The 16635-nt window shown below is 42.7% G+C and overlaps 1 protein-coding gene across 4 annotated transcripts in view; it reads right to left on the bottom strand.

Moving 5' to 3' along the window:
- Armh3 (armadillo like helical domain containing 3) overlaps nt 1–16635 on the bottom strand; it is a 204478-nt gene that overhangs the window by 175866 nt on the left and 11977 nt on the right. For all 4 annotated transcript variants that reach the window (XR_008212810.1, XM_052711924.1, XM_052711922.1 and 1 more), the window contains exon 2: nt 4324–4436. Coding sequence is in view for 3 of the 4 variants with exons in the window: in XM_052711924.1 (XP_052567884.1) it covers nt 4324–4436 (113 nt within the window). In the remaining variant the exon portion in view is untranslated. The remainder of the gene's footprint in view (nt 1–4323; nt 4437–16635) is intronic.

The following is a 16635-nucleotide window of genomic DNA, read 5'->3' as shown; positions in this document are numbered from 1 at the left end:
GCCGGCTTTGAGATCTCATATATGCTCAAGATACTACCCAGTGTCTCAGACCACTTCCTGTTGCCTGTGAGTCAAGATGCAAGAACTCTCAGCTCTTTCTCTAGCACCATGTCTGCCTGTCTGCTGCCTTGCTTACCACCATGATGATAACAGACTAAACCTCTGAACTGTAAGCCAGCCCCAATTAAGTGTTTTCCTTTGTAAGAGTTGTGGTGGAGAGATGACTCAGAGGTTAAGAACACTAGTTGCTCTTCCAGAGGTCCTGAGTTCAATTCCAAGCAGTTGCATGGTGGCTCACAACCATCTATAATGAGATCTGGTGCCTTCTTCTAGCCTGCAGTTATACAAGTAGGCAGAACACTGTATACATAATAAATAAATAAATCTTAAAAAAGAAAAAACAAACAAAAGAAATAGTCCTAATAGGATTCTACTATCTACTTACTTTCATTTTCTCTGTATAGCCAGTTATACTGACCAGGGCAATTCTGTATTGATTTTTTTTTTAAAGATTTATTTATTTATTATACATAAATTATTCTGCCTACATATATGCTTGCAGGTCAGAAGAGGACACCAGATCTCATTATGGATGGTTGTGAGCCACCATGTGGTTGCTGGGAATTGAACTTAGGACCTCTGGAAGACCAGCCAGTGCTCTTAACCGCTGAGTCATCTCTCCAGCCCTTGATTTTTTAATAAGCCAGACATGGTAGCACAGACCTGCAATCCAAGTACCCCAGATGCTGAGACAGGACTACCAGTAAGTCCCAGGCCAGATTAAAAAGATCCTGCTTCAAAACACACACACACACACACACACAAATAAAATAAAATAAAATAAAATAAATAAATTCTGTTTCTAAGGCTTGCCAATAATTAGAATTGTTTTATCTGAGTGCAGTTTGAGTGTAGCAAAGCTGAAAGAATAAGCCTCTGGAATGAGGTACAAGCCAAGCTGGACCTCCATCTCTCTGTTGTGAAACAAGTTACTTCATCTATGAAATGACAGTATAATGGCCAGCAACATGGCCCAGCAGGTAAAGGTCCTTGTCACCAAGCCTAATGACCTGAGTTTGATCCCTAGGAACCACATGACAGGAGGAGAAAACAGCTGTCCTCTGACACTTCTACCACCAACCACACAAACAGTAAATAAATAAATAATTGTCTAAAGGTTTTTTGTTGGTTTTAGTTTTTTGAAATAGGATCTCACTGGCCTGGAGATAGATAGATAGATAGATAGATAGATAGATAGATAGATAGATAGATAGACAGACAGATGATAGGTAGATAGATGAGAGAAAGAGAGGGAGAGAGAAAAAGGGAGAGAGAGAAGAAAAGGATGGATGGATGGATGGATGGGTACATAGGTACATAGCTATCAGGCTGACCTCCTCCAACTCCAACAAAAATCCACTCTGCCTCCCAAGTGCTGGGATTAAAGGCGTGTTGCACCACCACACCTGGCCTTAAAGACTTCTTTTAATGAGGATATTATCAGCACCAACAAAGATTTCTTGTCAGGAATTAGAACTAATATGTTTAGTGACATATGGAAAAGTGCCAGGCCTACATTAGAAAGTCAGTATACGTTCTTTGTAAGTATTATTCTAGTTTATGTTTGAAAACTGAAATCAATCTCCACTCCAATTCATAGTAATTCTGTAGTCACCTCATATAACCAGAGAATGAGTTGTCTAATAGTTTATTCTACCAACAACTTGAGATGCATCTTTTAAAAAAATATCTGAAATTGAAATTGTAGAATTTAAGGTACAAAAAGAAATTCATAAGACATCTTTTATAAAAAAAAAAAGTGGTCTTTAAATTAGGTAAAAATAAATAAATAAATGAAAATAAGAGCATGAAAAAACAAGGCATGGGACTGAAGAGATGGCTCAGCAAATAAAACCATTTGCTGCTCTTCCAGAGGACCAGGGTTCAATCGCAAGCACCAACATCAGGTGGCTCACAGCCACATGTCACCCCTGCTGCAAGTATCTGATTCCTTCTTCTGACATTTGTGAACGAACACACACACACACACACACACACACACACACACACACCCCTTTTTACTAAAGAAAAAAAGTTGGACCAGTAAGATAGCCAGTGAAGGCGAATACCTCAAAAACCTGGTGACCTGGGTTCTATCCCTGGGACCCACAAAGGTGAAAAGACAGAGCCAACTCCACAAAGTTGTCCTCTGACCTACATACTCCATGGAAAATATAAATAAGTAAATAAATAAATAATGTCTTTCTTAAAGATATTTGGGAGGCTGGAAAGATGTCTCAGAGGATAACAGCAATTGTTGCTCTTGCATAGGACACAGGTTTGGTGCCCAGCACCCATATGACAGCTCACAACAACCTACCACTCCAGTTACAAGGGAGCTGATGCCCTCGTCTGACATCCATGAGCACCAGGCACAAATGTTGAACATACACATACATGTAGGCAAAACTCTCATATACATAAATTTTAAAAAATATAAAATATATTGTTGTGAAATATTACTTTAACTAGGCAAAGATGTGTTACATTTGTTTATGTTGCATTTGTTTAATGACGTAAAGATGTGTTGCTTTGCCTGCCTAAGGCACCTGATTGGTCTAATAAAAAGCCAAAAGGCCAACAGCTAGGCAGAGAAGGGATAGGTGGGACTGGCAGGCAGAAAGAGTGAGGAGGAGGAATCTAGGCTCAAGAAGAGAGAAGAGAATGAGGGAGAAAGAGAAGGGGGTGCCTGGGCCGGCCAGCCGCCAGCCAGCCTCGGAGGAAGCAGCGCAAATAGGACATGCAGAATAAAAGAAAGGTAAAAGCCTGAGGCAAAATGTAAAGAGAAACAGGTTAACTTAAGTTGTAAGAGCTAGTGGGACAAGCATAAGACAGACACACAGACAGACAGAAAGACAGACAGGTAAAAACAGAGTCCCAGCCTCTTTCCTCATTTCAATTGTTTTACCTAGATTCTGGCGACAGCCCACAAGTTCTCAGCATCCAGAAGGTGGAAGTAGAAGGATCAGGAGTTCAAGGCCATCCTTGGCTACATAAAAATTTTGAGGCCAGCCTGGGCTATATGAGGTCATCTCAAAAAATAATAATAGCTGGGCGGTGGTGGCGCACGCCTTTAATCCCAGCACTCGGGAGGCAGAGCCAGGGGGATCTCTGTGAGTTCCAGGCCAGCCTGGACTACCAAGTGAGTTCCAGGAAAAGGCACAAAGCTACACAGAGAAACCCCGTCTCGAAAAACCAAAAAAAAAAAAAAAAAAAAATTTGTTTTGTTTTGTTTTGTTTTTTTGAGACAGGGTTTCTCTGTGTAGTTTTGGTGCCTGTCCTGGATCTCACTTTGTAGACCAGGTGGGCCTCGAACTCACAGAGATCCACCTGGCTCTGCCTTGCGAGTGCTGGGATTAAAGGTGTGCACCACCACTGCCTGGAAAGTGTCTTTTTCAATCACTCTCTATTTACTTACTGAGGCAGGGTCTTTAGCTAAGCCCAGAGATCACTAATTTGGCTAGTCCAGCTAGCCATCTTGTCCAGGAGATCCCTCGTCTCCATCTCTAAGCACTGGGATTACAGGTGGGCTGCCGTACCCATCCAGATTTTTAAATGGGTGCTGGGGATCTGAACTCTGGTCCACATGAGTGCACAGCGAGCAGTGTATCCACCGAGCCGTCTCTATAGCCCCAATAAGATTACTTCTAATTAAGGTTTTTTGGCCCAGGGCTGGAGAGATGGCTCAGCAGTTAAGAGCACTGACTGCTCTCCCAGAAAACCCAGGTTCAATTCCCAGCACCCACATGGCAGCTCACACCTGTCTGTAATTATAAGATCTGATACACTCACACAGACATACACGTAGACAAAACACCAATGTACATAAAATAAATAAATTTTAAAAAAGATTGTTTGGACTAAAAAACTCAAGAGTCAAGGTTAGGTGTGGTAGTTCATGCTAAAACTGCAGCACCCAAGAGGATGCAGCAGGATGGTCACCGTGACTTGGAGGACAACTTGATCTACATAGTGAGTTCCAAGCCCACCTGAACTCTTTGTCTAAAAACAAAGGGACAGCCAGAAGACTCGGTGAGTAAAGGAACTTGTCACCCAGCCTGATGGTCTGAGTTCAATCCTCAGGACCCAAATAACAGAAGGACTGCTGCAAGTTGTCCTCTGACATCCATATACCCACCATGGTTGTGTTTTCTTGCACTCTTGCTCAAACACGCATGTGTACACACACAGAGAAACAGATAAACACAACTTTAAATTTTCTAAACAAAGAGTCCATCCAGCTGTGCAGCACACCAGGCTTACCATGAAAATCTCATCATACATCAGCACCACTTTTTCCTTTAGTGGCTTTTTGGAGGCTGAAGATCTCCGGAGCAGGCCTCCTCGTTTCTCGACTTGTGCCATGGCTAGAGAACCTGTTGGGGAGGGTGAGACACCTTTTAGGACAGTGAAAGTGTGATACCATAACAGAAGAACTATGTCGAGATGCATTTGTTCAAACCCACACAACACCCAGCACCAAGAACACACCTAATGCCAACACAGGCTCCGGGTGGTAATGATGTATATAAGTCAATGTAGACTCGTTCCTGTAACAAATATGTAATGCGATAGGCTGTGGATGTGCAGAATCACAGGACTACTGACACCTTCCTCTCATTTCGCTATGAATCTAAAAGGCTTCTAAAAAAACAAAACTCATTTTAAAAAACTCATCTAAAAAAGTCAGAGCACCTGCCTATAATCTGAGAGTTGGGGGGGGGGGGACCAAGAGGATTAAAAGTTCAAGGTCATCCTTTAACTGCACAGAGTTCAAGGCCAGCCTGAGCTACATGAAACCCTATCTTAAAAAAAAAAAAAAAAACAGAAGGAAGGCTAGGCTGGTGGTGGCGCACACCTTTAATCCAGCACTCAGGAGGCAGAGCCTGGTGGATCTCTATGAGCTCGAGGCCAACCTGGTCTACAGAGTGAGTCCAGGACAGACACCAAAACTACACGGAGAAACCCTGTCTCAGAAACAAAAAAACAAACAAACAGAAGGAAGAAAAAGAAGGGAGGGAGGAAATACAGGCAGGCAGGGTCAGTGCCAGAACACTTAGGATACTACGGAATCTACTGAAATATCTCTCAATGGGAAATATTTTAGGAGGAATAAATGACAAATAACTATGTTATAGATCTTGTACATTAGTTCAATACCCCTTCCCCTGACCACGTAATGTCAAGACTTAAAATATTACTTGACCTACAACACAATACATTTTAAATCCTTAAAATATGCCAGTGGCTAAAGCTTAAAGCCGATCTAAAACCAAACAGGAAAGTGTAACTAGCTCCATCTATAATAAGTCTGGCCACACATTTGAGGTAATAGAAGGAAGGGTTCGAGGCGCACAGAGCCCTCAGAACGATGGTGAAGTTAAATTTCAAATATTGATCGAGCTTGGGACCATTAGGGCAGGAAGTGTGCTACAGGCTGATGTGCTTTATCGATCCCCGGTAAGCAGCGGTCCTCATCACCGCAGAGCACTCGGCCTTCACTGCCTCATAAATCACACTGCACTTGACTGTCTTCAGAAATTCCTCTGGAAAGGGACTGTATAAGCAGAAAACAGCAGTTAAGAAGCCAAAACTCAATCTGATTTCAAAATGATAATATGTTACCTATCAAACTTAATTGGATATCTTTAAAATACTATTGTAGATCAAACTTCAGCCTATCTCTCAGTTTTATGTAAAAGCTGTTCTGGCATCATGCCCAAGTCTTTACATCTGATTTCAAGGAACTCTCAATATTTTTCAACGGACACTTGAAATCCTCCAGGTCTCCAGTTCTGATTTACACACACTCCCTCGCCTCCCTGATTTATTTTTATTATTAACCAAGTTCCTTTGCTCTTAAACCCTGAGCTCTGTGTATGAAATCTAACCCATACAATGACAAGTAGCAGGATACTAGAGAAAGGCCTGATTTTCCTTCCAGATAAATCCAAAGCAACTGAACTAACGTTATAAAATGAATTTTGAAAATATACACTACCGCCAGGCAGTGGTGGTGCACTCCTTTAATCCCAGCACTTGGGAGGCAGAGCCACATGGATCTCTTTGAGTTCGAGGCCCGCCTGGTCTCAAAGTGAGATCCAGGACAGGCACCAAAGCTACACAAAGAAACCCTGTCTCAAAAAACAAACAAACCCCCCCCCCCAAAAAAGAAGATATACATTACCTCTCAAAACAAAACCAAAATTTTACATAAATAAAAGATGCACCCAAAAGTACAAAAGATTTTATCTTAGATAGCATCTTGCCCTAATACATACAAGCAAAAAAGGGAGATTCCTACCTCTGAACATGTACCAAGGACAGATAACTTCTCCAAACAGGTATTAAATACCTTTAGCATAAGGACTGTATCACATACTTCTTCTCTTAGAAACATTTGGCTCATGGGAAATGCTAGGCAGAGGTTGCTTACCAATTCTGAAATAAAAAGGAAAACTTCTCAAAAGTTGTAGGTCTGGTCAGACATGGTGGTGCACGTCTGTAATCCAGTTCAGCCTGGGCTATATACAGAGAGTTCCAGGCTAGCCTAAACTACACTACACAGGGAGAGTCTGTCCTCAAAACCCTGCCCAGACGGGCAGGTGACATGGCTCAGCGGGTAAAAGCACTTGCTACCAAGCCTCACAACCTTACTTTTGTCTCAGGACCCCACACGGTAGAAGGAAAGGACCAACTCCAAGGTGTCCTCTGACCTGCACACACATCACGTGTCACACGCACCTACACAAATAAATAAATGTAATAAAGATAGTTAAACTTTGATCAGGTGTGATCACCTGTAAACCTACCTCTCACAGGCTAAGACAGGAGGACTATTAAGAGTTCAAGGCCAGGGTTGGAGAGATGTCTCATCAGTTAAGAGAACCTGGGTTTGATTGCCAGCACCCACATGGCAGCTCACAATCATCTGTAACTCCAGTTCCAGGGGATCTGATGGCATCCTCTGGCCTCTGCAAGCACCAAGCACACACTTGGTGCATAGACATACTTTCAGGCAAAGCACCCATATACATAAAATAAAAATAAACCTTGAAAATAAAATTCAAAACCAGCTTGGACTACAGAGTGAGACTCTGTCTCAACAAACAAAACAACCCAAGAACCCCAGGCATGGTGATACACATAAGAATTCCAACACTAGGGAGACAACCATAGAAAAATCAAGAACTTGTGATTGTTCTCAGTTACATGTAAGTTCAAGGCCAGCCTGACACACACAGGCTCTGAGTTTGATAGTACCAACAACAAATGTCCTAGGTCAGACCTCAAATTTAGTTAAGACATCTCTCTGTCATTTCTCTAAGGTCATTGTAATATAGAGAAAACTGAAAAAATAAAGGAAGATTCAAACAGTTTCCACTATATTGATCATGGCTTTATCTCAAAGCATGAAATGCAGCTCCTACTCAAAACAGTCCTGTGTGGCTTAAACAGGTTGTCAAGAGGAGGACGTCCTTATCTAGGGAAAATAAATTGGAAATCAAGCAAATCCTATTTAAATAAATCACGAACAATGCAATTCTACTTGAAGTGGATATAGATCTCATATGTGCTCAGCTTGATTAGCAGGGACATCAAGAACCACGAACTCCTAAGACATAAAAAGCACATGTTTACAAACATCTCCCTATGAGGATCAATAATTGGGTTACAGCTAATCAATGTCCACTCCAAACCTAATAAACTCTCTCTATTTCAGGATCAATACTTTCTAATAAGCAAAAGGGAATGAAAGAGGAGGGGAAAAATAATTCTGATCCAATCTACCAAATTTCCAAAGAAATTAAATTATTTTCAGCGTTCATCTTTCACTTGAGGCGAGAAGGAATGCAGCCAAGGGTCTCAACTCAGCACTCTCTGTCATCATCACGGGAGCTGGAATCTGCCACCCAAACTGCCCAATAAGTGACTTGAAACTGAGATCACAAAACCTGCTCCTACCAGAACTCCCGTCCACGAAATTCAGCAAACTAGGGTTTTTGCGGTGGGAGACTATAAGAAGTGTAAAATTCTCACAAGTTTTTCTTTGGATCTCAGAAACTAAAATTAAACTTGTAATACCCTATCTCGGGGCTGGAGCGATGGCTCAGCAGTTAGCAGCACTGGTTGCTCTTCAAGAGGACCCAGGTTCAATTCCCAACACCCACATGGCAGCTCACAGCTGTCTCAGAGAAGCCTATGCCTTCTTCTGGACTCCTCAGGCACCAGGAACACACATAATGTAGACATACACTTAAAAGTAAACAAATAAGGGGTTGGGGATTTAGCTCAGTGGTAGAGCGCTTGTCTAGCAATTGCAAGGCCCTGGGTTCCGTCCTCAGCTGGTGGGGGGGGGGGAATAAAATAAAATAAACAAATAAGGCCAGGCGGTAGTGGCGCATGCCTTTAATCCCAGCACTCAGGAGGCAGAAGCAGGCAGATCTCTGTAAGTTCGAGGCCAGCCTGGGCTACAGAGTGAGTTCCAGGAAAGGCGCAAAGCTACAGAGAAACCCTGTCTCAAAAAAAAAAAAAAAAAAAAAAAAAAAAAAAAAAAAAAACAGAAAAAAAATAATAAAATAAAAATAAACAAATAAGCTGGGCATGGTGCCCATGTGTTTAATCCTAGGACTCGGGAGGCAGAGACAAGCGAATCTCTGTGAGTTCGAGGCCAGCCTGGTCTACAGAGCAAATTCCAGGACACCAGGGCTACACAGAGAAACCCTTTTTTTTTTCTTTCTGGAGCTGTGGACCGAACCCAGGGCCGCAGGCGCTCTACCACTGAGTTAAATCCCCAAGCCGAAACCCTGTCTTAAAAAAATCTAAAAAAATAAATTTAAACAAACAAACAAAAAAACAACCAAGTAAACTGAGACAACTACAGTACCTTGAAGAAAAGTTTCCTGAGGGACTACTTTAGGAGATTAAAGTAGGTCTCAATGAGAAAGTGATAACTAGGCTTAAATAACAGAAAGAAACCAGTTTCCTGAACTGAATCTCTTGGGAAAAGTGTTAGAGATGGAGGAAAAGTATGGTGGAAAGACCCCAAGATCTGAACACATTGACATGTTCAGCAGAAATCTCAGGTCCCTAGGTAAAGTTTATTGATGAGGTTATTTTGTGTTTCTGAATTTTGTTTGTTTGCGCTTGTCTTGTTTTATGGGGCTAGCAATTGAACCCAGGGCCTTGCGCATTAAAGACAAGTGCTCTACCACCAAGTTATATTCCCAGCCCCCGCTTATCAAATATAAAGAGAATTCAAGGGCTGGCAAGGTCGCTCAGGAGGAAAAGGTGCTTGCCACTAACCCTGACAACCTGAGTTTGATCTCTGGGATCCACATGGTGGAAGGAGAGAACCAATTCCTGCAAGCTGTCCTCTGACCTCCAGATGTACACCTCAGCATACACACACACACACACACACAAACAAATTAATTAGTGAATTAAATGTAACAATTTTTAAAAATGTTTTAGGGACTGGAGAAACTGCTCGGTCATTAGGAGAGCTGGCTGTTCTTGCATAGTTTGGTTCCCATTACCTGGGCAGGAGGCTCACAACAGCCCACAACTCCAGTTTCAGAAGATCTGACGCTGTCTTCTGGCTTCCATACACTCTTCTGGCCTCAGCAAGTAACTATTCATGTGTGCACATACACACTCATAGACATGCATACTTATACATAATAAAACAATTATTTAATATTCTTTAAAAAGAGTATTGACATATTTATGAGAGGCTTAAGAGATGGGCTCAGTGGTTAAGAACTTGAACTGCTCTTGCAGATGTCCTGAGTTCAGGTCCCACCACCCAAACTGCATGGATTGCAACTGCATATGACTACTGAGGATCCAACAACCTCTTCTGGCCTCTGAGGGAACTTCACTCATATGGACAAACCCACACTCAGACATACAAGCATACATATATTTAAAACTAAAAAGTTAGATCTTTTTTGTTATATTTTTGTTTGTTTGTTTGTTTGTTTGTTTGTTTTTGGTTTTTCGAGACGGGGTTTCTCTGTGTAGCTTTGTGCGTTTCCTGGAACTCACTTGGTAGCCCAGGCTGGCCTCGAACTCACAGAGATCCGCCTGGCTCTGCCTCCCGAGTGCTGGGATTAAAGGCGTGTGCCACCACCGCCCGGCTGTTTGTTTGTTTTTTGAGACAGGGTTTCTCTGTGTAGCCCTGACTGTCCTGGAACTCACTTTGTAGACCAGACTGGCTTCAGACTCACAGAGATCCACCTGCCTCTGCCTCCCTCTTATGACAACATACTTCATTTTACATCTGAACATTTTAGTTCTAAAGCAGCAGCATGATACTGACACTTTGTAGACGTAGTCTGACTTTTCCTGTATGTATCCATTTATTGATGAGGAACATACTTTCTTTTTTTTTTTTTTATTTTGGTTTTTTTGAGACAGGGTTTCTCTGTGTAGCTTTGCTCCTTTCCTGGATCTCTCTCTGTAGACCAGGCTAGCCTCGAACTCACAAAGATCCACCTGCCTCTGCCTCCCAAGTGCTGGAGGAACATACTTTCTTAGTATAATTAGTATAGCTGACTTCCAATCAGCTAGATATAGTATTAATCTGGAAGGAAGTCGAGTGCTGGGATTAAAGGCGTATACTACCATGCCCAGGATAAAAAATAAATAAATAAAACTTAAAAGTATATCAGCAGAATGGAAAAATTATAGTACAGTCACACAATTGAATGCATACATACATTTAAAAGAATACATTAATGATACATGAAACATGGGGGCTGAAGAGATGGCTTGGAGGTTAAGAGCACTGGCTGCTCTTCTAGAGGACACAGGTTCAATTCCCAGCACCCAAATGGCAGCTCACAACTGTCGGTCTGTAACTCCAGTTCCAGCAGATCTGACAATCTCATACAAACATGCAGACAAAACATGAAAAACAAAACAAAGATACATGGCCAGGCGGGGGTGGCGCACACCTTTAGTCCCAGAACTCAGAAAGTAGAGGCAGGCAGATCTCTGTGAGTTCAAGGCCAGCCTGCTCTACAGAGAGAGTTACAGGACAGCCAAGGCTCAGGACAATGTTGTTCACTAGCTTGCTCCCCATGGTTTACTCAGCCTCCTTTCTTATTCAACCTAGGACCATCTGCCCAGGGGTAGCACAGCCCACAGTGGACTGGGCTTTTCCACATCAAGCATCAATCAAGAAAATGCCCCAAGTACTTGCCCACAGGCGAATCTGATGGAGGCATTTTCTCAATTAAAGTCCCCTCTTCTCAGATGACCTTAGCTTGAGTAAAGTTGGGGGGGGGTGGACAGCTCACTGCTACTATGTTAATTGAGCATTAGTCTCTGTGCATAATTCTCCACCAAAACTTGATTATAAATGGAAAGACACAAGTCTCAGTTAGGGTCACTACTGCCGTGATAAAACAACATGACCAAAAGCAAGTTGGGGAGGAAAGAGTTTATTTGACATGCACTTCCACATCACAGTCCATCACCAAGGAAATCAGGACAGGAACTCAGACAGAAACCTGGAGACAGGAGTTGATGGAGAGGCCATGGAGGGGTGCTGCTTATTGACTTACTCATCATGGCTTGCTCAGCCTGATTTCTTATGGAACCCAGGACCACCAGTCCAAGGATGGCCCCACCCACAATGGCTGGGCCCTCCCCCCTCAATCACTAATTAAGAAAATGCCCTACAACTGAACCTTATGGAGGCGTTTTCTCAATTGAGGTTCCCTCCTTTCAATTAACTCGTTTATGTCATGTTGTCATAAAACTGAACAGCACACTGTTCAGCACAAGAGGAGGAGCTGGGGAACAACTCAAGCACGGCTCTGAGAGGATGAAGTCAGTACTGCAGCGTTGTGATTACCTGAGTCAGGTGGTCCTCAGGAACCTCCTAACTATGTAGACTCCTAACCCTTGCCACTACTGAATCACACTTTTTGGGATAGGGGTCTACTGATGCGGGATATTTGCACATTATGTTAAAATGTGTGGTTGTGATTGGTTTAACAAAAAGCTGAACGGCCAACAGCTAGGCAGGAGAGGTTAGGTGGGACTTCCCAGCAGAGAGAGGAACTTAGGGGAGTGAATCTAGACGCATGGAAGACACCAGTAAGAAACAGAAGTTGGACACACAGAATGGAGAAGAGGAAAAAGCCAAATGGCAGAACGTAGATTAATAGAAACAGGTTAATTGAAGTTATAAGAGCTAGTCGGGAACCAGCCTCAGCTAAAGGCCAAGCTTCCATAATTAACGGTAAGTCTCCATGTCATTATTTGGGGGCAGGTAGTCCAAAGAAAGTCCAAAGACAACTGGTGCCCAAGTGGGGCACATATATCCACACAGGGCCTGAGAAAGCAGAAATAAAAATGTTTCAAACACAGAGTTGGACAGCTTCCTGGTGACTGCAGTCTTTAGTGTAGGCTCGGTGCTTGCAGCATACAGAGGTGCAGGTCCTTTAAGAAGCCCTGCTATACAGCAGAGCATTTAATATGGCAGCTACCAGCAGGAGACTAGTTAGAAACACCTGCCACAGCCTGGGCCCGGACACTTCCCAGAGCTGGGGTGTACAGATGCAGCAAGCCGGGGCACGGGCAGAGCTGGGGTGTACAGATGCAGCAAGCCGGGGCACGGGCAGAGCTGGGGTGTACAGATGCAGCAAGCCGGGCACGGGCAGAAGTTCGGCTGTCACTCACCACCACTGAAAGCGAAAGTGGGTGGAACCAGACTCAGCTCTCACCAACCCAAAGCGGATGGAGCCATGCTAGGCTCTCACTGACCCCAAGAGGGCAGAGCCAGCTGCCAGCGCCATGTGCTAAGCGGAGCTGTAAAGTGGTAGTCTAGCTGTCATCTTTTTTTGTTTGTTTGTTTTTTGGGTTTTGGGTTTTTTGTTTGTTTGGTTGGTTGGTTGGTTGGTTTTTCGAGACAGGGTTTCTCTGTGTACTCCTGGCTGTCCTAGAACTCGCTTTGTAGACCAGGTTGGCCTTGAACTCACTGAGATCCACCTGCCTGCGGCCCCCCAAGGGCTGGGATTAAAGGCATGGTCATGCTGCCCAGCTGTCATCTAACAGGTTAAAGTTTGGCTCACGTGGTCAGAAAAACTCTGCGGGGAGTGGGGGGTGACGACAAAGGTCCAGGCCAAGAAAACCTCTGAACAGTTACAGTATGCTTGAAAATGTGCTTAGGTGCTGAAGAAAGAAAATGGGTATAGATGGTCGGTCGGCCGGTTGGTCAGATAGATAGGTAGGTAGGTAGGTAGGTAGGTAGGTAGGTAGGTAGGTAGGTAGATAGTTAAAAAATAATAAAAGTCAAGTCTTTAAAGAAAGTAAATATAAAAGAATAAGCCACAAAAGGATGGGCATACACAGGCATCTGGATCCTGTATGGCGCTTTGTTGACTTTTAGTTTTTAAAATGTTAATTAAAAAAAAAATGGCAGCTGCTGAGAGATATTGGATTGTGGGATTAAAAAAAATACTGAATTAAACCAGCATATGCATATATGTGTGTGTGTGTGTGTGTGTGTGTGTGTGTGTGTGTGTGTGTGTGTGTGTATGTTTGAGGCAGGGTTTCTCTGTGTAGTTTTAGTGCCTGTCCTGGCTCTCCGCTCTGTAGACCAGGCTGACCTTGAACTCACAGAGATCCGCTTGGCTCTGCCTCCCAGTGCTGGGATTAAAGGCATGCACCACCACCACCTGGCCACCAGCCTATATATTTTAAGGATGTCTTAACTTTAGAATGGAAGTCAGAAAATGTGTTGTGTTGTGGGGAGAGGTTATGTCTTTGTTTCCACAGGAAACAAAAAGTTACGGATTCCTTCAAAATTAATAAAGATCAGATTTGATCAGGGAAGAGCTCCCAAAAATCTTGGATGCGACATGAAGGAAGAAACAATGAAAAACAAGACAGGTAACATATATGCTGATCCCTCTACTATGGGAACAGCTCTGAGACTGGATGAGACATGGTAAATCTTGCTGGCTACAGAGTCCTCATGACTTATTACATGCCATCCTTTCATATGGTATGGATGGAGATTTATATTACAGTTTGGTTATGCAGTCCAAATGGACTTACAAAGTTGACAGATGCCTTTTACCTGCTCAAACATGTAACAAAAAAATCTTTAACTGACTTGTGCACACTGCACATTCCATACTTGTGTTAATGCAGGTATATATGTCACCTTTAAAAGTTTGTGTCGGGCCGGGCGGTGGTGGCGCACGCCTTTAATCCCAGCACTCGGGAGGCAGAGCCAGGCGGATCTCTGTGAGTTCGAGGCCAGCCTGGGCTACCAAGTGAGTTCCAGGAAAAGGCGCAAAGCTACACAGAGAAACCCTGTCTCGAAAAACCTAAAAAAAAAAAGTTTGTGTGAGCCGGGCGGTGGTGGCGCAAGCCTTTAATCCCAGCACTTGGGAGGCAGAGGCAGGCGGACCTCTGTGAGTTCGAGGCCAGCCTGGTCTACAGGGTGAGTTCCAGGACAGGCATCAAAAAAAACGACACAGAGAAACCCTGTCTTGAAAAAAAACAAAACAAAAAGAGCAGACACCAATGAAGACAAGTAGCCCAGGTGATCCAGCCTCACAGAATGCCTCTGTTGCAGTTTCCTCAAAAATCTGCATCCAGAACAACTTCAAAGCTACTACATGAGATGGTCCAGCGTCACAGACTACTCCAGCCAGGACTTCAGTTAAGCTCTGCACCTTCCCACCACACAGAGACTGGACAACAAACGATACAGTGATCTGTCCCAGGACCTGACCATTATCTTAATTTTCTCAGGGCCCTAAAGATGTCATTGCCTCCAAAGAGCAGGAAGTAATTTTAAGAACATGATACCCACATTCCCAAGAGGGAGGGTAGGTAGTTTTTGGTCATTCAATGGGTTATAGATATATATCATCATTTAGGTGGGTTGGCTGCAAATTGTTACTGAACACAGTAAGGGAGGAAACTAGGCAAGGGAGATTGGATTCAAGGATCTCTTTCTGAAAAGAAAAAGGAGGGTATGGGAAAGATAAGATAAAAGGGTAGATTATTGAATCTACTTTTAAACTAAAAAGAAACTATTAATCTCAATATTTTACATTGGTATGGATTTTTGTATTGATACAAATTTAAGTTTGTTTTTGGTACAACATACTGTAAGGTACTGTACCTATGCAGCTCACTTAAAAATGTAATGTAAAGTTCTAGTCCTTGAAAGCTATTATTATAAACTATTAAGGATAATTAAGGGGGCTGGAGAGATGGCTCAGCGGTTAGGAGCACTGGCTACTCTTCTAGAGAACCCAGGTTCAATTCCCAGCACCCACATGCAGCTAACAACTGTCTGTAACTCCAGTTCCCTGGGATCTGACATCTTCACGCCAATGCACATTAAATAAAGTTAAATAAATTATTAAAAAAATAATAAAGGCGTGTGCTACCACCGCCTGGCAAAATGGAAGACTCTTGATGCTCTGGGTTCTACATCACTCTGACCCTCTTAAAAAAAAAAAAGATAATTAAGAAACACACATTAAAATTTTAAAATAAAATAAAGGGGCTGGCGAGATGACTTAATGGTTAAGAGCACTGGCTGCTCTTCGAGAGGACTTGGGTTCAAGTTCCAGAACCCAATGGCAGCTCACAACTGTCTGTACCTCCTGTCCCAAGGGACCCAACACCCTCACACAGATATATATGCAGACAAACACCAATGTACATAAAATAAAAATAAATTTAAAAAAAAAGAAATACAGGTTAGTAGTTAGTCATCTATAATAATCAAAATAATCAAACATCTTAGGTATGTTTCCAAGGTCAAACAGAGATATATTTTAGATAAATAGGTGGTCTTCAACCACTTCAGAGACCTACAAAATATGGCATTTAAGTTGTTTTAATAGCATAAGGCTTTTCATGACAGTGGGATACTTCTGCTTCTGGCAGCACCAATCTACTTCAAAGAAGATTATGGGCATCAAAAAACCTCTGTATGGAGTTTGTTTTTGCTTGTGGCAAAGTTAGCCATTGGGCAAGAAACTGCCCTTGCCTTGACTGCTAACAGTATGCTGTCCAAATTGGACAAGCAGGACACAAAAGGCTACTGCAAAAACTTTGCCAAGACAAGGTAGGACAGTCCTCCAAAATTCCTGCTTCACAGATACGTCTATCAGATATTCTGGGCCTGCAGGCCAAAGATGGATCCTCCAACATTGCAGAGGGACCTTTGGGGACTGTCCAGGCAGTCAGATGTCTGTGATTTCTATAGCTTTGGAAGTTGCTTGCTCTGCACTTCTGTTTACTCAGGTAACAGTTTATCCATCTTGGGTCTCTGATGAGGTTGAAGACCAGATAATTATACCGTTTTCTTTGTTACCAACATTAGAAAAGAAACTTACAAAAGATGTAAAGTTTATAAAGTAAAGAGACATAAAAGCTTAAGTTGTTTATCTAAGAAAATGTTTTAAGGCCAAAAAAGGTATTTTTAGGATGGTAATATGATAGAAGGTGGTTTAGGTATAAAACTCTGGACTCATCAAGATAGGATATATAGAGTAATTCTCCAAATTTGCCAAATACAAATGGACT

The sequence above is a fragment of the Peromyscus californicus genome, unplaced genomic scaffold (genome assembly GCF_007827085.1).
Source record: "Peromyscus californicus insignis strain IS unplaced genomic scaffold, ASM782708v3 Scaffold_4__1_contigs__length_199733344, whole genome shotgun sequence".
Taxonomy (NCBI): Eukaryota; Metazoa; Chordata; class Mammalia; order Rodentia; family Cricetidae; genus Peromyscus; species Peromyscus californicus.
The sequence above is the reverse complement of the archived record's forward strand: the minus strand, read 5'-3'. Positions and strand labels throughout refer to the sequence as shown.